This window comes from Gigantopelta aegis, chromosome 3 (assembly GCF_016097555.1).
Source record: "Gigantopelta aegis isolate Gae_Host chromosome 3, Gae_host_genome, whole genome shotgun sequence".
In the NCBI taxonomy this organism is placed as follows: domain Eukaryota; kingdom Metazoa; phylum Mollusca; class Gastropoda; order Neomphalida; family Peltospiridae; genus Gigantopelta; species Gigantopelta aegis.
In genome coordinates, this window is record NC_054701.1 from 21,229,799 (window position 1) to 21,257,572 (window position 27,774).

A 27,774-nucleotide genomic window follows, 5' to 3' on the forward strand; every position below is an offset into this window, starting at 1 on the left:
AAGAAGGAAACAAATATGGCGGCTGATATTTTTGGCGATTCCAGTCTTTTTGAAGAATTTGACAAGACGAGAGAGGCACACGGCACATTTATTAGGCAAGATGAAATTCCGAGAAATGATGCGAAGGTCGTACTTAATACTGCTGATTCCGATTCCAGTTCATCGTCTGGTAGTGACGACAATGAGACTAATACATACCCCAATTGTGAAAGTGAAAGTGTGTGCGAAGTTCAAAAGGATGTCCCCGTCTCAAATGTCTTGAAAAAGACCCAAGACAAAACAGACTCTGTTACAAAGAACACTGAGCAGAATACTACAAATTTCAAGCTTCAATATGAACGTATCCTTTTGTGTGAGGTCTTTGTAAATGCAAACAGCAGGCCATATATGATATAGGATTTCAAATTTCATGGGAAACACTTTTTCGGTTCCGTGCCTTGTGATCATGGAAACCCATCGGAAATTGTTTTATTATGTAGTATTTTTGTTGAATAATCATACTTGATATAATAATCATGGGAAACACAATTTCAGTTCCGTGATTTTACCGACACGGTACATGTAAATGATAATTTCCATAAACTCTAAATGTCTGATCCAGTGTTTTTGGATAGTACAATTAATTGTTTTGGTTTTGGATTTGATTTTCTATATTTAAATTTTGGCCTGTAGTTCCATTTATTCACAATACTTTCCTCAAATATGGCAGCAGTCAAAAATAAATTTTAATAAACAATTTTAAGAGCAACAAAGTTATTTTTAATGGTCACTTGTAAAATAATTGTAAATAAATGTATCATAAAAAGTAAAATTAAGGGACTAAACTTGACTAGAAAACAATCCCCCTCCCAATTTTACCATGCTATGGTAACCTGGTGGGTCTGAAATAGCCATAGCAAACATGGCACATGCAGCAAAATCAAGCACAGATATTGACAGAAATGCTATGTAGTATGTATAATACTAATAGTATATATATGTGGCAAAAATCTCACTGAGCTGAATTTACCAACTGACCAATGAAAACACATCAAAGCACAGATCACATGATTTAAAAGTGGCAACACAGTTTCATATTTTAATTAATATTTATGTCTTCTTCGAATCAAGAGAACAAATTAATAGAAATTTGTCAGAAATTCCCACCTCCACTTTAAATTAAATATGATAGATAAGGAGTGGTATATAGAATAATAATACAAATCTGTAATTTGACACAAATGTGAAAATATTAACAATAAAGTCCACCATTGTTAATTATGTTATTTAAAACAAAGTAAAGTCTTGATTAGTTTACGAAGTGATGGAGCAAATTCACTGAAAATAGCGTAGGGCAAGTCAATGAGTCACCCACCTGGCAGCGAAAATTTCACGCAGTCATTTCAGTGAATTATTTTGGAATGTCCAAAATGTAATGTTCTGGCTGTATTCTAATCCACAAAATATTTCGGCAAACAGAAATGGAAAAATACATAAATTTGCTACATAACAGCCAATTTAGTGTTCATTTGAACGATAGAAATAGTAATAAAAAGCTAGCTATTTGCATAACAAGTACCTCTTTATAAACATTAATATACTTTAGAACCGAGTTACGTATGCCCATTGAAACTGATCTCCTATGCCAAGTATACTAAATTAAAAAAAAAAGGTTTTAAATTGGGCTACTTAAAAATTGCACGTGCAAGTCAAAGTGCAATCTAATTAAAATTAGCTCTACTATTACATGTGGATCTAACAGCAGCCCGTTGGAGCTCATGTCCAGTTGACCTTTCATTTGACCAATCAAAACCTTACTTGCAAAATCATGCCAGTGATTTAAAAAGAATTTGATAACATTCAGGATAATGCTGAGCGTATACGAAATAATTCGGGTAAATTATGAAGTATGCCGGAAACTAATTGCAACATAAAATTTTATATAAAATTTGTTTAAAGACGAAAAAAACCTGTTATGGTATAGCCATAAAATCAGTTTATACTAGTATACAATCCAAAGTTTATTACTGCACTTTTCCCCCTGTTTTTTTTCAATGTTGAAATAGACCAGCATGTTCGCCTATTGCATAAATAGTCTCGCCCGATATTTTTAAAATTTGTATGTTCCCGAATAACGCTATAGGCGAAGTATAATTGGTTGATATTTAAATTGTTATTTATAGATGAAATGTCACCTGGACATGGGAGTCCACGCAATGCTGTTAGATCTACTGGCTAGACCTAGTAGAGCTAATTTTAATCAGATTGGTCAAAGTGCTGACATGACTCGGCCGAGTTGATTAAACACTGGGGTGAGTTTGTAACTTTTGGGAGTGACTTGACTACATAGGTGGAGGGAGTTAACTAGTCACTACGGTGAGTGGTTTTGGGGCAAGTTGACCTGCTCCCTTGGTAACTACCTGTAGGTTGTGACATACATAATGTACCTGTCGGTCAGTTAAGGAGACAGTCTTTAGAGGGAACTGTAGCATGTTTCATATTAGCCATTTTAAAAATTGTTCAGTATTTCCGAACTGAAACTCGGAAATACTAGTCCACTAGCCAAATGTGGATGCAAATTCTGATGAGTTGACTTCATTTTTGGAAAGAACATAGATCTGTACTGCACCTGAATTGTTTGTTGATGGTCCATAATGATTTCTGAGGTACGTTTTACCAGTCGGTACAGTGCTTACCAGATGTGCTTGGGTCATAGCCTTGAAGCCTCTCAATGGACGCATTCTCTGATTTGGTTTTTCCCATCTAAGTTTTGCTAATGGAAACAAATTCAGAATACATATCTAATATGTATTTTTTCACAATGTAATCTAGCCAATTCATGATGAAAAAAATATGTGTGTGTGTTTCCGGGTTTCCCAACCTATCTAATTTTTTCAGTAATGGATATTTTTGGAAGCGGGGGGGGCTTTTCAAAATATCCGGCACTACAAAAAATTAGGATGTGTTGGGGTTTTCGGAAACACACACACATATTTTTTTAGGCCACACTGAAATGATTTAAGGAAAGATACAAAAAAAATTAAATTTCATGTTCCCTAATTTTTTGCAATTAGCAAACTAGATTTGGAACACCTCAGCTGATTACGGTTTCTCGGTTTGGTTCTATTTAAAAAAAAAAACCTACCCTATTTTTTTCAAGGATGAGACCTGAAACATATTTTTTATTAGGCCTAATTTGTATTGGCATCCTCGAAAAAGATAGGAGCATCCTGTTCCAACACATATAACCGTAAATAAAATATGTTGAGTGCGTCGTTAAAATAAAACATTTTTTTCTTTCTTTTTCCTGTTCCAACCCCTTAAAGTTTACTCCCAGAAATAAAATTTTTAAATGCGCCAACATGTATGTTTTGGTTTGAGAAACACTATATTAGCCCATTTGGTGTACATTTAACATATTTTAACTAAAATAAATGAAAAACTGTTGACCATACCCAAAAAACACTTATATGTACATACATTTGTTTATTTGTTTGTTTTGTTTTGTTTTTTTCTTTTAATAAAGACTTCCTTGACAAAAATTAGGTAATAAATTTTTGAGGTTTGCCAAGCTTATTGATTCAACAAGGTAATAATATATTTTGTTTTACTATTATTATTATTATTATTATTATTATAATTATTATACATGTCCATGTAAGTACTTTTATTGTAACTTTAAAAGCCTTAAAATGGCCTTTAAGTACAGAGCTCTGCAATATTGTGTATATTTTTAATATTTCAAGAATCAAATGCATGTATAAATTAGAATTACATTAAGATCATACAATTAAATTTTCTTTAGGTGAAAATAATTTGAGGGAACATAATAAAAACAAAACAAACAATAAGTGCCACTACTAGGTGGTTATGGGTTTGAAATGTCTTAAAATTGAACTCTACACAGCATTTCATGCACTTTGACAAATTTTATACAGCAGTTCTCTTACTATCATCTGTCTACAGACATTAATATATATATATATATATTAATTTTCCAAAGTTTGACTTTCATGGCGAATTTAGGAGACACAAAAACATTTTGGGTTGGAAAGAGGACATGTATTGCTTTAGAAGTACATGTACTCTCAAAATGCTTGTTAAACTAGTTTTTGTAATTTGCATTCATAATATTCGGGGTGGGACTTAGCCCAGTGGTAAGTGCTTGCTCGTTGTGCGGTCGGTCTGGGATCGATCCCAGTCGGTGGGCCCATTGGGCTATTTCTTGTTCCGGTCAGTGCACCACGACTGGTATATCAAAGGCCATGGTATGTACTACCCTGTCTGGGATGGGGCATATAAAATATCCCTTGCTGCTAATCAAAAAGAGTAGCCCATGAAGTGGCGACAGCGAGTTTCCTCTCTCCATTATCTGTGTGGTCCTTAACCATATGTTTGACACCATATAAATGTAAATAAAAAATGTGTTGAGTGCGTTGTTAAATAAAACATTTCTTTCATAATATTCCTTACTAGATCTAACTCCCTAAAGGGACCATTTCTAACTCCAATTCAGAAAAGAAGAAAAAATGTACATACTCTTCTGTTCTTTGCATTAGGCTGCCTAACTTCCTTGTGCTTGACCGTTTGAGCATGCGAGCCACTTCTTTTCCATCCCAAACCCATGCCAGAACTACGTGTACATTTGTACACCAGCAAATGCTACAACAGCTTGCTCTGAGCATGCACATTAAATTATTTCCAATCCAATCCATTTGGCATTCATAAATATTCAGGTAGAGCTCTTGTCTGTGATGTTATAGGTCATAGGATTGATCTCTTTGATGGATCTGTTGCTTTTGTCCCATTCCAACCCGTCTCCTAGACACAGGTAAATGTATAGTAACAGTTGTGGTGTGTAGCATACATTTATTTACCTATTTGTGGTATCGACACGTTTCCTCTTTCACTGTCACAGTGAAACCTTTCTAGACTAAGTAAAACGTCTGGTTTTAAAAGGTAAGCGGTTATGATTTGTACTGATATTTAAAAAGGGAGTGCCAAACCTCTGGTTTTAAAGGAATTCTGGTTTACAGAGGTTCCTGTTTTGAGGGGTTTCACTAAATACATGTATACAGTAATATCTTTTTAAAAATGTACAGTCAAAAGAAGTTAAGGAGATGGTTTGTGTTTTCACCATTTGTCTTGTGTTAAAACTACACCTACATGTAAATGTATGTTCAGACAATTACAACTATTTTTTTTATTATTGTAGCTTGTTAGCATCATGTGACTATGATTTATAAATTGTTCTTGAACTAATTTCTTTTTAGACACGTTCCTGATGAGCAGAGCCCAGGTGTCCAGATCATATTTCACAATAATTCATTTGCAAGGTAATATTGATTCAAATTTAATAAGTTTTTAAAACTTAAATATTCCAAACTTTATTATATATTTGTATTATTTTAATTTATTTTTTGATGCTGTTCATTGTATTAATTTTTAAAATTAAAAAAAAAAAAAATCAGTTTGATCATCATTTTCTCACTGACTTTTGAATTTTAGAAAACATCGATGTTCAATTGAAAATTTTATCAGACATCTTTTAGAAAAGGAGGAGTTAGAAAAGATGCATGCCATGGAAAAGTTGCCAGAGCTGTTTTTAAAGGTAAACTATTTTCTCTAATTGATTTTTGGCAATTGATGAAAACTAATGTGCGGATCCAATTGTTAATAACTCAATAAATTTATAATTATAATGCTATGATAATTCATGAGGGAATTGATGAAACAGATACAATATATTATTACCAAAACTGAAAGTTTTCTGTTTGGGTGTAAGGGGATGTGTAGAGGAAGTATGTGTCATATAATGCTTTTTGTTGTCAAATTTCACTGTCTATAATGTAATTTACATATAATACATACGGTAAAAGACTCTAATTTACTAATAGTACATGTCGAAATTAACAAATGGCCACCAGTGTGGAGGATGAGCCCTACCCACTTTTTTGCCTTTTGAACAGTTAATACATAAGCATTCTGTTTAATGTAGTTAATTTTTTATGTTTTAATACTGTCATTTTTTTTACCCTCCCAGCCAAGCACACCAACTTGTGTTGATATTAATTCAGACTTGCCAATCAGTATGCGAACGGATCGAATGTGGAAATCTCATGCCGTGAGTACATGTTAATTATTAATACCTGTATGTCTAACTCGGAATACATTTATGTGCCTTTGTCTCCACTGAACAGTCGATACAGGTGTAGAAAAATATCTTAGACTCCAAGACCATTTATCTAAGTTTGATGTATTATGGCAGATGAAGATGCAGGTATGACAAACAAAACATACTGGCAATATATTTTATTCTTTATTTCAATAGATGATCATGTTATTTGGACATGCCACATTTGACCCATCGCTGTAATATTTATATTTTTGTTGTGGTTGTTGTGTTTTTATTTTAATTTGAAATCATTGGACATGTGCATTTTCATGTTAATTTTATTATTAAAATATTAGGCTGTAGTATTTATATTTTTGTTTATTTTTCATGTAATATGTTTATTTTATTTTAGATCATTGGACAAGCACATTTTCATGTTAATTTCATGATTGACTCGATTGGATGGCCATTGGTTAATTATGAACCGTCTCTCACCCCCAGTTGGGAAGTGCCTTAGTATCCTTTCTCATGTTAGTAGTCCTGAACACGCACATTCTTATAGATTCTTTAGTGTATTATATTTAACAAAGTCAGGACACAAAAATGGTGTTGAAATATTCCCCCATATTGTACCGTAATATTTATATTATAATTAGGTTATATATAGTGTTGGGAATCAGTTGGAATTTCATCATCAAATCAGGCCAAGTAAAAAAAAAAGTTTGGTTCCTGTTACATGCCAAAAACAACTAGGGTAGGTAGGTAGGAAAACTTTTTATTTAAAAAAAAGAAGAGAAATTCCCCTTTTCGAGCCATTAATATTTGCCGAATAATATTCCAGATTAATATTTTAAAAGCTCTTTTCTTTGTGTTACAGTGCAATTGACAATACATACTATAATCAGAAAGATTAATTATTTTCTAGACAAAGAAAAACATTTCCAAACCTAGTCTAACCACAATCGGTAATGTAAACACCACCCAAGTCTAATACTACACTTCGGCCAATTCGGAAGTTCCGAATGAATCTCAATATCAGAAGCTTTTCATTCAGAACTCCTCAGAAGCTGAAACATTATATGTAAAATCGCACAAAGTATTCCGGGTCTTTTGGTAGCGAGATCTCAGTGACAGAACTCGTGGCATCTCTCTGCAGTTGCTGTTTTTAGAGTCGAAAAAAACTGATAAAAAGAAAAAGATAAAAAAAAGTTTAGGATCGGCACATAAAATCTAGGGATGGTTGGAACCAAACAACTTTTTTTACTATGCCTCATTGCTTATATACCGGCCTCGGTGGCGTCGTGACAGGCCATCGGTCTACAGGCTGGTAGGTACTAGGTTCGGATCCCAGTTGAGGCATGGGATTTTTAATCCAGATACTGACTCCAAACCCTGAGTGAGTGCTCCGCAAGGCTCAATGGATAGGTGTAAACCACTTGCACCGACCAGTGATCCATAACTGGTTCAACAAAGGCCATGGTTTGTGCTATCCTGCCTGTGGGAAGCGCAAATAAAAGATCCCTTGCTGCTAATCGGAAGAGTAGCCCATGTAGTGGCGACAGCAGGTTTCCTCTCAAAATCTGTGTGGTCCTTAACCATATGCCTGACGCCATATAACCGTAAATAAAATGTGTTGAGTGCGTCGTTAAATAAAACATTTCTTTCTTTCATTGCTTATAAGTGGTTGGCACCAACCGATCAACTTTCGATTACAAAATCAGTTAGATCATGTTTTGATTATAATTGATCATTGGAACATGACTAGTTCTATGTGACTCTTTTCTATTATGCAGCCAGTGCACCATGACTGGTATATCAAAGGCTGAGGTATGTGCCATCCTGTCTGTGGGATGGTGCATATAAAAGATCCACTGCTACTAATGGAAAAATGTAGCGGGTTTCGTTTTTTAAGACTATATGTCAAAATTACCAAATGTTTTGACATTCAGTAGCCAATGATTAATAAATCAATGTACTCTAAACAAAACAAACTAAAATTTTCCATTATGTTTGAGGTGTTGGCGTGACAGCTACATGTTGAGATACATGTACACATGTAGTTCACTGAATATTGTCACCGGATTAATTTAGATTTTTTACTTTATTTGATGACTGAAATTCATGACCGTCAGTTTTTTATTTGATGTTCAGAAATGCTGAATTAAGATACTTGTGGGTATGCATACAAATATAGTGGAATATTTTGTATAACAACTTAATATTCATACGAAAACGTTTTCAAATTAGCACCATTTTATAAGTTACTCATTAATTGAAGCCTCTATGCAGAAGCATCATTCATACAAGCCCTGTATAAGTATATCTGACTTATCCTCTGTTTAACTGAATAAACATACTAAATATATATATACAGTTTAATCCCGTTGGTTCGAACCCTGTCTGTGCTCGAGAAAGTGCTCGACCCATCATGTAGTTCAACCGAACCATTCAGTCAACATCAGTTAGAAAGTTGAATTAAATACAAATTGTGTAATACACTTAAGTGCACTGAAATAAAATAAATAAATGGCAAATTTGTAATCTGTATTTACATGAATTTATTACTAATCAATTTGAATATTTAAACAATAACAAACGCAGCACTGTCCACTTTCCAGAAATGTAGTTGTGTTCAAAGTAACACTTTATGCTGAGGCCCATTTGTGCACTAAGTGTTTGATTGGTATCACGGTTCATCTAACAGTTACAGTAACACTAGCTGTACTTGAAAGAACATTACCAATAGCTGCTTAACAAACAACATGACAAGTGTGGTAACGAAAGGATTGTATGGCTATTGTTGCGATTTCCCGATTCATCTATGACTGCATCATTAAATAAAACTTTTTTTTCTTTCTTTCTATAGTTCGTTCCGCCTAAATAATTAATCCAAAGGTTGTAATAACCAACTGAGCAAGCGCATCAATTGTTAGGCCTTTTTGGTGGTTTACTGTTTGATATTTGATGGATCACCAGTTAGAGGGAAATATAGCTACATGCATTAACACAGATGGGACCGATAATTTAGTTCGAGCGAAGGTTTACCGAACAAAAAACTCTGGACTTCGTTTTGGGTTCAAGCGTTGTGCATTCGACCCTTCCGAGGTCAAGCCAACGAGATTCTATTGTATATTTCTTTTCTAAATAATAAACTATTTTATTCATTGCATGGTTTAACCAGTGTTTTGGAACTATTTGACAGTTCACTCTGTTAATGGATACTTTGAATTGAAGGCTCTTTTCGAAGTATTGCCACACTAAATGATCTGTGAGTGTTTCCTGAATCTGTCAGTTATATCCAGGAGTTAAAAGATCCACTTCCCATAGACGAGGAGGAGATGGAGAAACAGGCCCAGAAAAGACAGCAAAAGTATGTTAAGTACCACAATATCACAGTGGGGTCTTGTTGAGCATGCTTTAGATGGTATTACTTAATGAGATGGGTAAACACTGTTTTGGTTTACTCATCAGTACACCTGTATCCCAGTGGAATCTTGTGTTAGGTTTATTTCTAGAAATTATTACAAAGATAGATGGGTAGATGGTATTTTAATGACCCATTAGTACAAAGTCTGATCACAGTCGAATCTTGTGTTAGGGTTATTTCTAGAAATTATTACACAGAGATGGGTAGATGGTATTTTAATGACCCATTAGTACAAAGTCTGATCACAGTCGAATCTTGTGTTAGGGTTATTTCTAGAAATTATTACACAGAGATGGGTAGATGGTATTTTAATGACCCATTAGTACAAAGTCTGATCACAGTCGAATCTTGTGTTAGGGTTATTTCTAGAAATTATTACACAGAGATGGGTAGATGGTATTTTAATGACCCATTAGTACAAAATCTGATCACAGTCGAATCTTGTGTTAGGGTTATTTCTAGAAATTATTACACAGAGATGGGTAGATGGTATTTTAATGACCCATTAGTACAAAATCTGATCACAGTCGAATCTTGTGTTAGGGTTATTTCTTGAAATTATTACTCGGAGAGAGATGGGTAGACAGTATTCTGGATTACCATCCACCCATTAGTACAACTGTATCACAGTAGAATCTTGTGTTAGAGTTATTTCTTGAAATTGTTACTCTGAGAGATGGGTAGACAATATTTTGAATAACCATCCACCCATCAGCTAAAATTACTCTTCTTGAACTAGTCTCGGAGGAATGGTGGGGAGAGTGATAATCCCCTTAAATAGTGAGGTCTGTCTTGATGAGGATGTTCTAGTAATTATTACATGAGATGGGTAGACCGCATTTTGAATTACCATCCACCCAGCAGTATAGTTGTGAAATCTTGTTTGGGATGTTCTAGTAATTATTACATGAGATGGGTAGACCGCATTTTGAATTACCATCCACCCAGCAGTATAGTTGTGAAATCTTGTTTGGGATGTTCTAGTAATTATTACATGAGATGGGTAGACCGCATTTTGAATTACCATCCACCCAGCAGTATAGTTGTGAAATCTTGTTTGGGATGTTCTAGTAATTATTACATGAGATGGGTAGACCGCATTTTGAATTACCATCCACCCAGCAGTATAGTTGTGAAATCTTGTTTGGGATGTTCTAGAAATCATTGCATGAGGAGATGAGTAGACTGCATTTTGAATTACCATCCACCAAGCAGGACATCTGTATCACAGTGGAATCTTGTTTGGGATGTTCTAGAAATCATTACATGAGGAGATGAGTAGACTGCAGTTTGAATTACCATCCACCCAGCAGGACATCTGTATCACAGTGGAATTTTGTTTGGGATGTTCTAGAAATCATTACATGAGGAGATGAGTAGACTGCAGTTTGAATTACCATCCACCCAGCAGGACATCTGTATCACAGTGGAATCTTGTTTTAAAAGTGTTGTTCTAAAAATTGTTACACAGCAAAGCTCTAAATTTAGTTCTTCCATTATGTTACTGTACTACTGTTCTTTTTTTAAAATTTATACTTGTACCTACAATGTATTGTATTTGCTCATGTTGTATTGTGTTTCATTATTACACTGTTTGTTTGTTAAGACCGAAACAAGAATGCTGGAACTGTGGAGGTGAGCACATGCTGAATGAATGTCAGATGCCCCGAGACCAGCGGAGGATTAGTCAGAAAAAGAATGAGTTCAATATAGCCAAGAGTCAGAAATTCCCAGGAGGAAAGTCTGGGTATGTGATGATTATTTATTTGTTTGTGGTGTACTTGTTACTATGGTGATGTCTCGATTGGTGAGAACATCATTCATTATTTTTTATAACACATACTAGTAACACACATATGTGTGATAAAAATTTAAAGAATGAAAAAAGCACAATTGAAATCTATTACTTTGTGATGTTTAGGTTAACCTGAAATAGATTTTTCTGTGACATATAAGTTAACTACAAGTACTAGAGCCATAAATAGATTTTAGTTAAAAAACATTTTAAAATTTATTTTAAAACTTTTTTGAAGACATGTAAGCAATAGAATATTGAATTTGTGTCTGATAGATACCATCTATCTTACAACACGTTGTTTAGAAGCATGTCCAACTCGTCAGATACGTTTTAGAACAACAACATAAATGGTATTTAGTGGCCACTCATGTACATGTAGTATTTCCCATTTCATTTTTTTTTTTAAATATATGCATAATACAGAAATAATTTCATGGACATTTTCTCTTTAATATTGTCTGATACTCAGTTACTGTGTTTTTATTCAGACTAAAGATAATTAAACCTTTCTTTTTGGTCTAAAATGGGGGGGGGGGGGGGAATCTAGTTATTGTCTTTTATTGTAAAATATTTAGAAGTTTTGTTTTATTCTTATGACTTGTTAACTAATGTATGTAACTCACCTCAAGTTAGATGCATGTACAATGAAAAAGGTATTGTATGTTATATGAATTTATAACACGGTTACCTATGTTGATTTCAGTTCTAGTCGATACCATGTTGATTCTGACGATGACAGTTTTCGGTTTTCACGTTACAAACCTGGTCACATAAGGTCAGTAATCAAAAATGTATTTCTGTTGAACACTGAATAAAATGTGATTTAAAACAATATTTGAATATTTAATAAGCCACTGATTGTTTCAAACATGTAAATGAACTGAAATTCTCTCATGGGTTTACAGATATACCTGAAGTTTAACAAAGAAATTACTTGTCAAATCAGTCAAGACATTTGGATAAGACTGATGAATGACAGGAAGGTTTTTAGAAACACAACATTGAAACAGAGATTAAATATTGTGTGATCATCATAAATTTAAATGTTTATATTCTTATGTGAAGTTGAAGTTTTACTCTGTTCCTAAGTGGCACATGTTCAGATGTTAAGTTCTATATCTAAAGGTAAGCAAGCTTAATGTACACATCAACATAAAACATTCTTTCACAAAATGAGATATTCCATTTTAATTTTATCTTGATGGCTGAAAATCCCCCTCTATTTATTAGTAGATCTATAATTCCTTATGAAGATAAAATGTTGCCTTTGTATATATGCATTATTCATTAGAAATGTTAACGAAATAAACCTATAGGTACATTACAGCTTTGTTACCCATGGACATCAGTGTGTGTGGTGTAAAACTGTAAACATTTATAATGATTTGTTTCAGTGATGACCTCCGAGAAGCACTAGGCTTGGCCTCAAACCAGCTGCCATCCTACATTTACCGCATGAGAATGCTGGGATACCCGCCAGGCTGGCTTGCTGAGGCGCAGATGGACACATCCGGACTGGTTATTTTCGACAAGCATGGAAAAGGCAAGTGCATTTCAGCCTTGTTGTATTGTAGTAATGATTGTGGCCAATTGCTTACTTGATAGATATTATTAAATTTTAAAATAGTATTTTAAACAATCCAATGTCGAGACTCACAAATTTTCGAATGTAAGTTCAAGGGCCATAACTCTGTCAAAAATGGAAAATTCCCATTAAATTCAAAATATCAACTTAGTATCTTGAGGTTTGTAGTTTTTACAGGGTTCTTATGCGTCCTGGAAACCCTGGAATGCCCTTGAATTGTGTGATTTTAAAATCCAAGCCTGGAATGTCCTGGAAAAAGCATTAAATTTTATTGTGTCCTGAAAATTTTGATAAAAACAATTTGGTGATTTATTTTGTTCTCCTCCTTTACTTTTGTTGTCCTCATAACATATCTAAATTCAAACATTTTGTTATAAAAACATCCATTGATTGAACATTTCATGTTCTGAAAATGTTTTTGAATTTTATGGGTTTTTTCAAGTTTAAGAACCCTGTTGTAAAAATGTCCAAAGTTTGGAATCAACAGAATACATGTTTGGAACTCGAATATATTTGTATGTGAGATGTGAGAATTTTTTTTATTTTTTAGAATAATTGGTAATGGAGAATTGTCTTCTTTTTTTTAAAGTCCAGATTTGGGGGGGGGGGGGGGGGGGGGGGGGGGGGGTGGGGGGGGGGGGGGGGGGGGGGGGGGGTGGTGGGGGGGGGGTGGGGAAACACTAAGAGGGAAGAGGCTAATGCCAGCTCACCCTTTTTAAAACAGACAAAAAATGTTGATAACATTATTTCTTTTATACAAAAGACACTATTGATATACACTTTTAGAAGGGCAAGTGGAATACTGAACAGTAGAGTTTGTATGCTCGACAAAATACAGGTGTATTAATATATTTGACAGCCAATTAACAAAATGTGGATAAATAAATAGAACCTTTTTTTTCATATTTATTCATGGCACATAAAAACAAGTTATATATTTTAATAATTATTTTTCATGGTGCCCTTTTTAAAAGAGTATTGTGTATTGATTTTCATCTGTCTGTGTGTTTATGTGGTAAAGCGCACGTCTGATGCCCGTCGGTAGGCCCATTGAGCTATTTCTCATTCCAGCCGGTGCACCACGACTGGCATATCAAAGGCTGTGGTATGTCTGTCTGTTGGATGGTGCATATAAAAGATTCCTTGCTACTAATGAAAAAATATAGCAGGTTTCTTCTTTATAACTGTGTCAAAATGACTATATGTCTGACATCCAATAGCCGATGATTAATAAATCAATGTGCTCTAGTTGTGTCATTAAACAAAACAAACTTTATTTATTTTGACTGTTATTCTGATTTCAGAAAGCACTGAGAGTGGGAGTGGCTCGGGTGACTGTGATGATTCTGCAGCCGCAGGTAGACTGGTTTAAAATTGTGTTATTTTACTTCTTAGAATATATCAAATACACATTTTTCACGATCTCTTAAATACAATACCTGTATATAATATTTAGACTGGTTTAAAGAATGCAATATTGTATTTCTTTGACCAAGTTAAATACAAATTTTGCAATCTCTTATAATACACTATAATATAGTAGGCAGATTGTTTTAAAAATTGCATTATTTTAATTCTTAGAATAAATCAAATACAAATTTTTCACAAACTCTTAAAAATATATACCTGAATATAGTAGGTAGTATGGTTTAAAAATTGCAATATTTTATTTCTCAGAATAAATCAAATAAAAATTTCATAAACTCTTATAATAGATACCTGAATATAGTAGGTAGACTGGATTAAAAGTCGCAATATTTTATTTCTTAGACTAAATCAAAAGCAAATTTCACAATCTTTTAAATACATACCTGAATATATTAGTAGTATGGATACTGTACTTTTGATTGTTGACTGCTTTGATCATTTGAGCTTTAAAATCAATGTCTCCACTTGGGTGTTCAGGATGACAAACACTCTGTGTCAATTTGACTGGTTTCCATCCTATCCTATTGTATCGCATTCAGTTACAACTAGTTACAAAAACCAGTCTGGGAAAAAACATAGGGTGCTTAATCTCCTAAACAGTTTCCAATCTAATGGTAAAAAAATGTGTTGACATTATTAACATGAAATGTGGAGTGGTTGCAAATTATTGTTGACACAATGTGTTGAACAGCATTCATTTACATTATTTGCATTCCTTTAAGGTGTATTAATGGAAAGCATTTCTTGCTTATTTATACATTCTTAGGGCAGGATTTATCTCAGTCGGTTCAGTGCTCGCTTGAGGTGCTTGCTTCGCAGGATCGAACCACCTCGGTGGATCCATAGAACTGATTGGGGTTTTTCTCGTTCCAACCAGTGCGCCACAGCTGGAGATAAAGGCCCTGGTATATGCTTTCCTGTCTGGAAAAGTACATATAAAAGATCCCTTGTTGCATTAGGAAAAATGTAGCAGGTTTCCTCTGATGACTACATGTCAGAATTACCAAATATTTTGACATCCAATAGCCGATGATTAATTAATCAATGTGCTCCAGTGATGTCGTTAAACAAAACAAACTTTATACATGTTTTTACTTTTTGTTTCAGTCGCTCTAGATCTTGAGAAGATTATTGAATACCCAGGCTTTACCGTAGAGGTTCCAAAGGGTACAATTGATGTAAGTATTAAGTTTAGCTATTGTAATGTTTACAAAACTGTGACTTTGAACCAAGTATTGGACAGTACACATTCTTAATTATGGTCATTTGGGCTCTCATTTTTGAAATGTACCAGTGACAAAGTGATTACGGTTCTGGAATGTCAAATGCTGTGCGAGTCATTGCAGAAGTTTCAAATCCTTTCAACTGACACAGAGTCTGATTCAGAAAATATTGAGGGGGTGGGGAATAAGGGGGGAAAGGGCCAACTCGTAAAAGGGCAACCCAATAAAGAAGAAGAAAAACAGAGGCACTTAAATATATTTTTGGGTTGGGACCCGTGGTCCCCACCTTGGATCAGCCACTGTGACACTGTCTTTTTAAATATATTGTATTAATATACACGACTACTAGTGGTGTACATACAAACTTTTACTTAAAGTGTTGTATTTTGATTTGACATTTCATCATACTTTGTGGGAGGTGGGCACATAAAAACAATTGCCCCATTCCATGCCATGTCATTTAGTCTGTAAAGCCCGTATGGATTACATTGAATCATTGATGAGCTATAAGTGGTGTTTGTGATCAAATCTCCACAATTTGGAAGATGTGTTATTGATTTCTCTGTTTAACAGGACCATGATTTGTATGACATGCCAGCACTCCAGACCCATCAGCTCAAGCGAACGCTCCAGGCACAGACTGCAGAGATGAACGAGGTAAAGTTTGTTTTGTTTAACGGCACCACTAGAGCACATTGATTTATTAATCATCAGCTATTGGATGTCAAACATTTGGTAATTTGATATATAGCCTTAGAGAGGACACCCGCTACATTTTTCCATTAGTAACAATTGATCTTTTTTATGCACCATATGACAGGCAGGATAGCACATACCACAGCCTTTGGTCTGCCAGTCATGGTGCATTGGCTGGAGAATGATGTCAGTTATTACAGTCTTAGTGCTTGGGATACGTGTTTGTATTTTAGATAATAGAGAATATTAATTTACTATTGCATAATGAGTGCAGTTTTCTAATTCATTTCTTATCTAGCTTTGATTTTTGTAAATGTTTTGTACTGATATTTTTCCTTCATTTTAAAGGATGTACTTTTCTGATATTTTCCTTTCTTGTGCTAAAAAGACTGGTGTCAAAATAGCATTGTACCAGTAACTATTTGAATTTTATTAATTAAATTTTATAAAAGCAATGACAATGTTAACAAAATAGTAGCCTAGATCAGTGTAGACCCAGTGATTTTTGTTAATTTTGTTTTGTTTTCGTTTCAGAATACAATATGTAATTAACAATTTAACTAACACAAGTTGAGACAAATTAAAGTAGGGAATGTTACTTATTCGTGATTCTTGTGGTACATATTATAATTGTAATGACTTCAACAACCAACCAACTTCATAGCAAGCAATACGGTAATAATGCCTTGCTATTTGTCCTTACACGTTAGTAGCAAAAAATAGCATCAGGAGAAAAGTCATAATTATAACAATTGTATAAAGCATAATTGTCCAACAACTAAGTACACTGTTTTAATCAAAGGGGCTCAGGGTTGACAAATAGCAAACATTTATTTTTATCACCGCTTTGACAGTGTGTAATGTGTGCATGCTAATGCAGAAATAAAGTAACATTCCTACCTTCAGCCAGTCATTTTTTGCTAAACGTTTGCAAACTATTTTGACTGGTTCCCGAAGTCGTCATTTGATTTAATGTGTAGCATAAAAATCAGTTTCCCAAGGCAAGCGTTAGCAACAGACAGTTGGCTGAACTTGCTCCTGGCGTAAGTTCAGTGAACAGCTTGTCGCTAATGTTCGCTAAACTGATTTTTATGCTACACAGTAAACCGAATTACCATATATTGCCGTGCATTAGCTGACTTTTGAAGTCTAGAAACACTTTCCAAAGAACAGAGTCGGCTTATACACGGAGGCAACAAATTGGAGCATACAATTCCAATCGAAAATACTCCCAACCGTGACTTATAAATTTTGCTCAGACCCTTAGCCTTTCACAGATTATGTAACAATAATTTGTGCACAGTATAAATAAAACACCCCATCACGCAATATTATGCAGTTTTTTGTTCTTGAATGCATTATAAGTTTGATGAAATTACTTGTTTTATTGTCATTTCAATGGTAAAAACGCATTCTTTCCAACTGTTCGCCATCTTTGTTTGACCTGTGCTGGGACCAGTCTTTCATATAGCAAATTTAAGATACAAAACATTGTTTTTTCTTCAAACAAGTATTATATTTCTAATATTATTTTTTTGTTGGGAGGGTGCATTAAACTAAAGTAATGCCATAAATAAATTAAGCTCATTATTAACATTACCGACTAAAAAAACAACATGAATTTCAGGACGATAATTACTCCCACTTGTCACATGACCATACTATATACATTGAACAGCTGCAGTCACGGACCGCATAATCTTTTGTTTCTGTGTATGTGGTGGGGGATTAAACATGTCTCAACGATTTTACTTTTTGCTGTCCAGTGAATAAATTAATTACTTGTATGCAGTGATATGTTGTTACAGCTTGAATTATTTATTGCTTTATCAGTTCTAAATTATTTTTCACGGCATGGTAGATGTTAGCATTGCCAGATTGATTGCGATCGCGATTACCGTGTTTGTAAACAAATATAATGAACAAGAAAAGCACAAGTCTATTTGTTGACAGTATTATTGAAATCAATACAACAAACAGCTGGACAAAAGATGACTTCGGCTTATACACAAGGCCAATGATTTTGTACTAGATATTTAGGGTCAAACTAAGAGGTCGGCTTATTCTCGGAACCGAACATACGGGTACTTCGACCCCTGGCCGCCGTTGTTTATCACGTGACGCGGTGAAGCTTCTCCTTAGTTACGTATGGTTTGATAGTGAAATGAGGCAACTTTGGTCGATCGTTTACAACAGTTAACAGTCACGATGCCTAAAACATGTTGTGTAGTTGGCTGCATAAACCATAACATGTTAAAAAAAATATTGTTTTACAAATTTCCAAAAGAGACTAGGCGCCGCTTGTGGGTAGGGTCATTAAAACGACAAACCTGATGGAATTCCATGGCTTCCCTCACAGAATGTGACTAAGTTGACTTTAATGTTGTTGCTTGTTGACACCAACAGAGATTAATTTAGCAAACAAAATGGTTAAAGCATGTGCAGTGATAAAAATCCCACATTATACTGTAAATAAAATACACAATTCCATCTTCTTCCATGAAACCCCCCCCCCCCCCCCCCCCCCACCCCCAACAAAACGATGCATCCAGTTCTTGAATAAAGAGTATATTCCTTTATCATTAAATTTGTGTGGTTTTTATTTTTCATTTACTCTTAGTTGCTTGGATATTATCTATACTTGTATTTATTTTGCCATACTACAGCTACTACATCTTATTTATTTATTTTTTAATTTTAAAATAAAAGTTTATACTGCTAAATTACACACATATAATAATTATAATATAGGCCTAAATTCTTGTTTAAACCTTAATTATTATTATTATTATTATTATTATTTTTTTGCAAATGTGTCTGCAGCAGGCCTGCAGTAAGAAAATATAGGTCGTTTTCCCCCCTCCATGTGTTTAGTATTTACTTTGGTGCAGAGGGTAAATAATGTGTGTGTGCCTTTGTTTGTGTGTGTGTGTGTGTGTGTGTATATATATATATATACAAACACACACACACACACACACATATACATATACATATACATATACATATATATATATATACTACTCAAAAGAATTTAAGGGTCAGACGATATTTTCGACATTATTTTCTGAATGTCAATTATATTAGCTAGACCATAATGTCACGCATGGTATTGTTCCATTTTGACGAAAGTGGGTCTAAGCAACCCATAAATGAATTAAAATCCACTGTCATTGACACTGTCGACTAGTTCTAATGGCGAAAACATGCTTACATTTGCACGTAAATTAGGGCGAAAGCGAAAGGTCTGCTAAGTGCCCATAACTTGCTTTTTCACAAAGCGCTTCATTTGCACGCTTTGCATGTGTATTCTATGTTCTCAATGCTGAATTTCCGTATAATTGGAGCTTGCGTTCGTGTACGGTGCACACTCCAAATTCGACAATGGTACGACGTCAACTGACTATCGAAGATCGAGGAAGGGCTATTGCTTGGCTTCAGGATGGCAATATGCAAAGAAATGTTGCTCTGAGACTTGGTGTCAGTCAGAGTGTCGTTGGCCGACTGTGGCAACGGTACCAAGCAACGAATTCTGTTCGAAATCGTCCACATTCGGGAAGACCCCGAAGCACTACAAATAGAGAGGACCGCTACATCACCAATATGGCTCTATGTCAACGCACAACCACTGCACGGCGATTACGTGACAATCTGCAGACTGCGACTGGAACTCGAGTGTCTGATCAAACCATACGCAATCGTCTGAGAGCCAATAATCTACGCTGCCGTCGCCAGGCTGTTCGACCACCACTCCTACGACGTCACAGAACGGCCAGACATCACTGGTGCACACTTCATCTGCAGTGGCAACGTGTTCAGTGGGGTCGAGTGATGTTCACTGATGAGTCCAGGTTTAGTCTCCAGTTCAACGACGGTCGGGTTCGTGTCTACAGACGTCCTGGGGAGTGCTTCGCTGACGTTAACGTTAGACAACGTCACCGGTTCGGTGGTGGCAGCGTCATGGTGTGGGGCGGCATCTCTATCCACCACAGGACCCCCCTCTATGTGGTGGATGGCAATCTGAATGGAATCCGCTATCTGAATGAGATTATCCGGCCGTTGGTTCTCCCAGGCCTTCAGCAGATTGGCAGCGGGGCAGTTCTGCAGGATGACAATGCCAGACCCCACTACGCCAGAGTGGTAACGGACTTTCTCAGACAACAAGGTATCGCCAGGATGGATTGACCAGCATATTCGCCTGACTTGTCCCCAATAGAGAACGCCTGGGATGAATTAGGCAGGAGAGTTCGGGATAACCATGCCCCTCCGGCCAACCTTCATGATCTGGGTCAACTTCTTATGACAGAGTGGCAGGCCATACCCCAAGAGTTCTTCAGACGTCTGATCAACAGCATGAGGCAACGATGTGTCGGGTGTATTCGCGCCAGGGGTGGATTCACACACTATTAAACGAATGTTCTAATGTGTAAAATCCATGTTTGACAACCTTCAACTTTGACAGCATGTCATGTGACTTTCTTGTATACAGTGACGTTTATTTGTGTTTTTTTGTAAATATGGAACAATAAATTAAATTTTGGTGTAGTTTACATCATCAATCTAATACACTCTGAAACTTATTTGGTTATAAATTTTTGACCCTTAAATTCTTTTGAGTAGTATATATATACACACACACATGTACATAAATCTGAAAATACATAAAAATCTACTCTGTTGTGATCAATGTAATTTGGTGGTTGTGGTACATTTGTAAATTTTGCTTAAGTTAGAGGACTTACCTTTTTACATATACTCTTCAAAAAAAGAAACGCAAAAGGGTACAAATGGGTTATATGCTTTGTGAATATAAGGTCATTGCATGTCCCAAACACATTTCCACGGTTACATTCGATAAAACGCAGCTACTGTACAATAAAGTTCCAAAATGTGAATATTCGCAAAAACGCAGCCACGTGCAAACCATGTCACCACTGCACGTGCGTTGTCTGCACGTGCAACATGAACACCGACAGTATAAAAGTGCAGGGTGTTCGCTTGCCTGGCCTCTGTATCTGGCCGACAGTTGACAATCCAGGACATGCCACGTCTCAGTGAACCGCAGAGAAACAATGCCATCGGCCGACTAGACGCAGGCGAATCCAGAACGGCCGTTGCCAGGGCATTCCATGTGTCCCCAAGCACCATCTCCAGACTGTGGGACCGTTACCAGCAACATGGATCAACACGTGACCTCCCTAGATCCGGTCGACCACGGGTCACTATCCCCGGGCAGGACCGCTACATCCGGGTACGCCACCTTCGGGAACGATTGACTACTGCCACCTCCACAGCCGCAGCAATACCAGGTTTGCGCAGGATATCCGACCAGACCGTACGGAACCGCCTACGTGAGGTAGGAATTCGTGCCGGACGTCCAGTTCGAGGTGTCATCTTAACACCACAACACCGTCGACTCCGACTGCAGTGGTGCCAGATTCATCGACAATGGCCTCAACTGCGATGGAGACAGGTGTGGTTCAGTGACGAGTCCCGATTTCTGCTCCGACGTCATGATGGAAGATGTCGCGTGTATAGGCGTCGTGGTGAACGTTATGCGGCAAACTGCGTGCAGGAAGTGGACAGATTCGGCGGGGGTAGTGTCATGGTGTGGGCAGCCATCTCACACACTGGCAGAACTGACCTGGTCCACGTGCAGGGCAACCTGAATGCACAGGGCTACATTGACCAGATCCTCCGGCCACACATCGTTCCAGTTATGGCCAACGCCAACGCAGTGTTCCAACATGACAACGCCAGGCCTCACACAGCACGTCTCACAATGGCTTTCCTACAGAACAACAACATTAATGTCCTTCCTTGGCCATCGATATCTCCGGATTTGAACCCAATTGAGCATCTATGGGACGAGTTGGACCGACGCCTCCGACAGTGACAACCACAGCCCCAGACCCTGCCCGAGCTGGCAGCAGCCTTGCAGGCCGAGTGGGCCACCATCCCCCGGGACGTCATCCGTACTCTGGTTGCTTCAATGGGCAGGCGGTGCCAGGCAGTTGTCAACACACGCGGAGGCCACACCCGGCATTGACTCCAGATGACCTTGACCTTGGTGGTGTGTCCTATCACTTACTCACAATGGACTAGAGTGAATTGTGAACAATCCTGCAACATTTGGTAATTATCGGACTCACCATTCAATAATTAAATCAATTCTCCAAATGTTACGACAATGTGGTTTTGCGTTTCTTCTTTTGAAGAGTATATATATATTAACCATTATTTACTCAGATAAGTTTTTGTGTTTTATTACTAAATATACCAGGTTAAACCCTATTATTAAAACATTTGCATGTTTGTTCGACGAGGTAACACTTATGTTTTATCAGGTTGTAGACCTCGACATAAAAATAACTGAGGGAACCGATTATTTGCTCCCTATTGTAGTTTATGGTGGGGGGGGGGGGGGGGCAATTTAAAATATTACCATATTGATACTACATGTATATAAATTCACATGCCAAAGGGAACTGTATATTATAATATTCTCCTTGAACTAATCTCAGGTGTGATGGGTAAGTAGAGAGAGATATTGCTCCCCCTAGATGTCAAGGTCTGAGGATGGCTATATTTCATTATTGCTTCTTTTTTTTTTGCCTGCATTCAACCGGTAAGGAAGGGCAACATCATGTGGTAATTTTGCAATCTGTAAAAACAAAAGCATTTCATTATTTCAAAAAACTAATTTGTTTTAAGAATAAAAGAATGTATTCAGTGGAACATTATAACTGTTGCCATTACATCTATATAATAAGATATGACAATAATACTATTGCAATTTTGAAGTTGTAAAGTAACAACTTTGCCATTGTTTAGTTATTACATATTAATTGTTAATAAAATAATTATTAAATCATAAAAATAATTAACTTAATCATGCATACAAATTTTATTATAAATACAAATTATATATTTTGCAGCCCACATCATAATTATTATATTAATAATTATTTTATCATTTCAAAATTGTAAAAATTTATAATTTTAACTGAAAATTGCATCAACAAAAATTATATTCTGCCCAACCTGCCCTGTCCCCTCGACATTCAAAGTACACGGAAACACATCGGTACTAAATATAGATTATACTAATTCAGATTCCCGTTGTTCGTTTCTCTTATATGGCAACCCAAGCTGTTATAATACACATAAGACATATTGCAACTATGTGTTAGCTACAGAAAATAAATGACAATATGTAAGACATGTAAAAAGTTAATATGATAACTTTATTCTATGTAAACCAGTAATCACTAAGGCTTTGCTTCAACCCCAAAGACCTGGATGATCGGTAACTAGGCCGTGTGACGTCATGCCGGTTCCGAGACCAAGGAGTCGGCTAATACATGGCAATATACGGTACCACTTCTGGAAGCAATCAAATAGTTTGCAAACATTAGTAAAACGTTTGCTGGCTGAACTTTAGGATGGCAAAACTCCTTTCTACACAGGCGTAACAGACTAAGCAATCAAGATTTATGCACTTGAAGTTAAACCAAATGGCCACATCGGGAACCAATCAAATAGTTCGCGAACATTAACAAAACATTCGCTGGTAAAATTAAATACAACAATACGTGTGTGTCAACAGTACTGCACAAGGACCAATGGTCAGTTTTTACAGCGTGTGACAATAGTAAACCGGCAATAGTTTTTTAAACTTCGCTGGAAATCATAATTCTGTTTTTAAATGTAAATTGTGTTTCACAATGGGAATTCCACAAATCCATCCCGTTTTCCGCGATCGTAGAAAATCACTGGGTCTATCAGTCATCCTCGTCACTCCCATGTTGAAAAAAACAACAACTTTGAAACAATCAACTAAACAACCTATGACACCTGTTGTTGCCATTTTGACAAGATAATGAAACTAGTACCAGAGGTAATAGTTTAATAGGGATGTAGAAATACTCAACAGCCAGTGACAGATCAATTATTTCTTTTCAACATCACCTGTCCTCAACAAATACATAGTAGTCTGGTTCTAACATCCCATCAGCCAATGGGATGGCCTAAAATTCTTCTACTGGGCACCCCTTCCTGTGCATCTGAATGACATGACCAAAGGAAAAAGATGGAAGTTACAGTCACGTGACCGGAGCAGGAAGGGGTGCATAGTAGAAGAATTCTAGGCCATCCCATTGGCTTTTAGGATGTTCGAACCAGACTACTATCCTTAGGGGAATATGCATTTGTTGAGGACAGGTGATGTATATATAATAGAGAAAACACCTTAAGTTTTCTCCAATTTTGGTCAATTGTGGAGCGAATTGACAGAAGGATCTGTTTTGTTTGTTTTCAAACTAAGATGTATTATTATGTTTGATTTAAAGATAAAGAAACGTAAAAAGGACGCAGAAGAAGAATTCCACAGAAAGAAGCAGAAGCTGGAGAACAGGGAGGGCGAGATGGAACTTGATGATGATGATGACGACGATGAAGGTAACACATCATGACATTGTATTATGCACCAAATTGAATGCAACTATTACGACTCAGTTTTTAAATGTTGCATGTAAACATTCTTTTATCTGCCTATAACATTGGTGGTATGCAGTGCTCAGTGTTACTAATTGTTTTAGCCAGTTTTGACATATGTACAGCATTTCTTTGAACATTATTCAGATTTAAAGAACATTTTATTGGAGAAATACTGAATGTTGTAACCACTTCTTATAAAAGTTAGCAATTTGCTAATTTGGCCATGTACAGGGCGAGCCCTGGGTATGTATTGGGAAATAATGTTTGCCTGAGGTTGTATTATTTATTTATTTTGTTTTGTTCAGTTTAGCCATTTGTGTTATTTCTGCATGTGTGAAATTTAGCTATATTATATTATTTCATTTTGAAAGACCCCCCAAAAAACTTAAGTTTTATTATTTCAGGTAGTGATGGTCCATCGATTCGGAATGGAAGAGAGTTCATTCCTCCATTACCACCTGATACCCCTCCCTCAAAACCCCCTCCCCCAGACAGCACACCTCCTTCCACACCTTTTGCCAGTTCCCCAAGACCCATGTATCATCCAACTCCAGCTAACATGACCCCACCCCCTCTACCACCTGATACGCCCCCTGGACTTCCACCGTTACCGACGTCATCAAAGCGACACACTTCACGGATGTCATCACGAGAGAGTGCTCGATCTGAGAGTCCATCATTGGAGATTCTGGAAGAGCAGTACAAGAAGATAGTGGAGGCCCTGGATGATGAGAATTCTGATCCTGAGATGGCCGTTGTAGATGTCTGTAACTTGGAGGATGAGTCGAATATCCAGCCCGACAGCAACAACAGTGACATTGCTGGCAATGCGTCATCTCCAAATTCATTGCTGTCAGGCAAAAATTCACCCACCCTGCCATCCATACAAAATTCACGTGCATCGCCATCCAGTAATATACAGAATTCAAGTACTCCAACATCTGCGAATTTGAGCACACCGCAAACACCAATACATGTTCAGTCATCTAGGTCTATATCTAAAGACTACGGCACGCCCATTGTTGTAAAGGAGAAAAGTATCAACAAGTTGCCAGATAGAGAGAAGTTTAGTGTAGGGGTAGAACAGCACGTGTTGTATCAAAACCTGCCCGATTCTACAGGCACTTTCGAAAAGATACATAGCTTGATGAAGATCATGCAGAAAAAAAAGAAGTAGAAATTTGGTTTGAGATTTCCAGACATTGTACTGAAATTCAGTTACAGATTTCAAGCTATATTGTACACGGGCAAAACAAAGTATGATATTTTTCGACAGTCAACTGTTTTTATTATATCCAAGTGCCCAAGAAGATAAATATTACTAATGTAACTATTGTGGATGTTTTCTAACCATTCTTTGTGTAGTAATCATTTTCAACTTTAAGGCAGCCTATTAAAACTTAAAAAAAAAAAATTAAAACTCTTGGGAGGCATTCAGCCATTGATTGGTATTCAAAATGTAAGAATAACTGGAGATAGGTAGGCCTATTTATTGTGTGGTCTTGTTGAGAAATTAATATTGTGATTAGAAGCGATGCACTTTTTGTTGTAACTAGTAATGCTTTTAGTTGAACTTGAAACAATATTATTTTAAAGACTTTTGTATGATGACCTATGACAAGACAACAGTTATTTCTCCATGCTGAAATGTGTTGTCGAGAATATATATTAAATTTATTTTTCCTTTTTCTTTATAACTGATCTACTGTTTCCAGCCACTGGTGTGAATAATGTATTTTTGTAATGCCAATTAAAGAGACTGACCTGTTTGGTGCCATTGTTAAGACATTTCTGAAATTACATATTACATACATTTTCTTGTTAAAATATTGATGTTTGTATATACAGTTTGTTTCTAATTGTCCTAATGTTTGTGTTTGTGCTGGAAAATAAAATGAAATTTCAGTTACTACAAACTGTAGAACAATCAGAAATTATTAAAAGTTTTGTCATAACAAAACATCTTAACAATGGCAGCAAATTCGGGTCACTGTCGTTAAAAACAAAAATTAAATAAATTTTATATGTCACTATTATTACTGCAAGCTGAAATCCATGTACAGAAATTATTGGGCGTTTTCATAAAATCAGTTGATAAATGTATCTTAATCAGTATACGGCCCTAGTTAATACATTACATTTTATTACATGTTTTAGCATAATAACTTGCGATACTTAATTCTGTTTGATGTGTCATTTTGCCCATCTCGGGAATTTTTCTACATATTTTTACATTGATAGTTTTCCATTATAAAAAAACAACAAATTATACTATAGTCTTTCCCAGCAGTGAACGTTGTTTTCTTACATTGGTTTGTGTTACAATCTATTTATGAATGGATTGTTTCTTTTTTTTAAATTGCACACAAAAATAGTGGGTGGATTTTTTTTTGTTATTTCCATATTGTTTATACTTTTCTTTTTCTGTGAAATGAAACTGAAATTATTTATATAAAAAAAACAATGTTCATGGAGTCTGGGACAGACTATAATAATCAAGCTTGCAAGCCTTGTGTAGAGATTAAAGGAGGGCTGAGATAGGGATGTTCAATGACTTACTTTATGGGATTACTTTTGTTCTGTCATAAATGCTATTTAGTGCTTTACTTTTTAAAAAATCAGGTTTTAATTAATTTAAAAGATAATTTATGGTAATTTGTTTTGTACCTTGTAGAAAAGGTTTGGTCCTGATTAAGCCTCGTCTCAACAAATGCTCAGAGTAACTAGACCTTTTTCTTTTTTTTAACTCCAATATACTTTTTGAATTTAGTTCAAGTCTCAAATCATAAGTGGAGTCTTTAACCCAAAGTATAATTAACAGGTCGAGAACATGGCATCTTGTTCAGTAATAACAATAATTGGTGCAGACGTGTTTCCATCACTTTTGTCTTGTTTGTCATGGTCAGCATATGACATCTTTTGAACATACATAAACATTTCTGTTGATTTTATTTTTCTTAAAAGATTCATTATCTTAGCAAACATTTTATCTGTTTTTATTGACCATTAAATTCTTGTACATTT

The 27,774-nt window shown here is 35.9% G+C and overlaps 1 protein-coding gene across 1 annotated transcript; it reads left to right on the forward strand.

Moving 5' to 3' along the window:
* LOC121367686 (zinc finger CCHC domain-containing protein 8-like) lies at window positions 1-27,774 on the forward strand. The gene is made up of 15 exons (XM_041492007.1): window positions 1-340; window positions 3,526-3,568; window positions 5,253-5,315; window positions 5,488-5,590; window positions 6,023-6,103; window positions 6,507-6,610; window positions 9,387-9,464; window positions 11,128-11,268; window positions 12,023-12,094; window positions 12,714-12,862; window positions 14,209-14,262; window positions 15,440-15,510; window positions 16,129-16,212; window positions 24,603-24,711; window positions 25,155-27,774. Exons 1-15 carry the CDS (start codon window positions 16-18, stop codon window positions 25,925-25,927), a joined length of 2,250 nt encoding a protein of 749 aa, XP_041347941.1. The 5' UTR covers window positions 1-15; the 3' UTR covers window positions 25,928-27,774.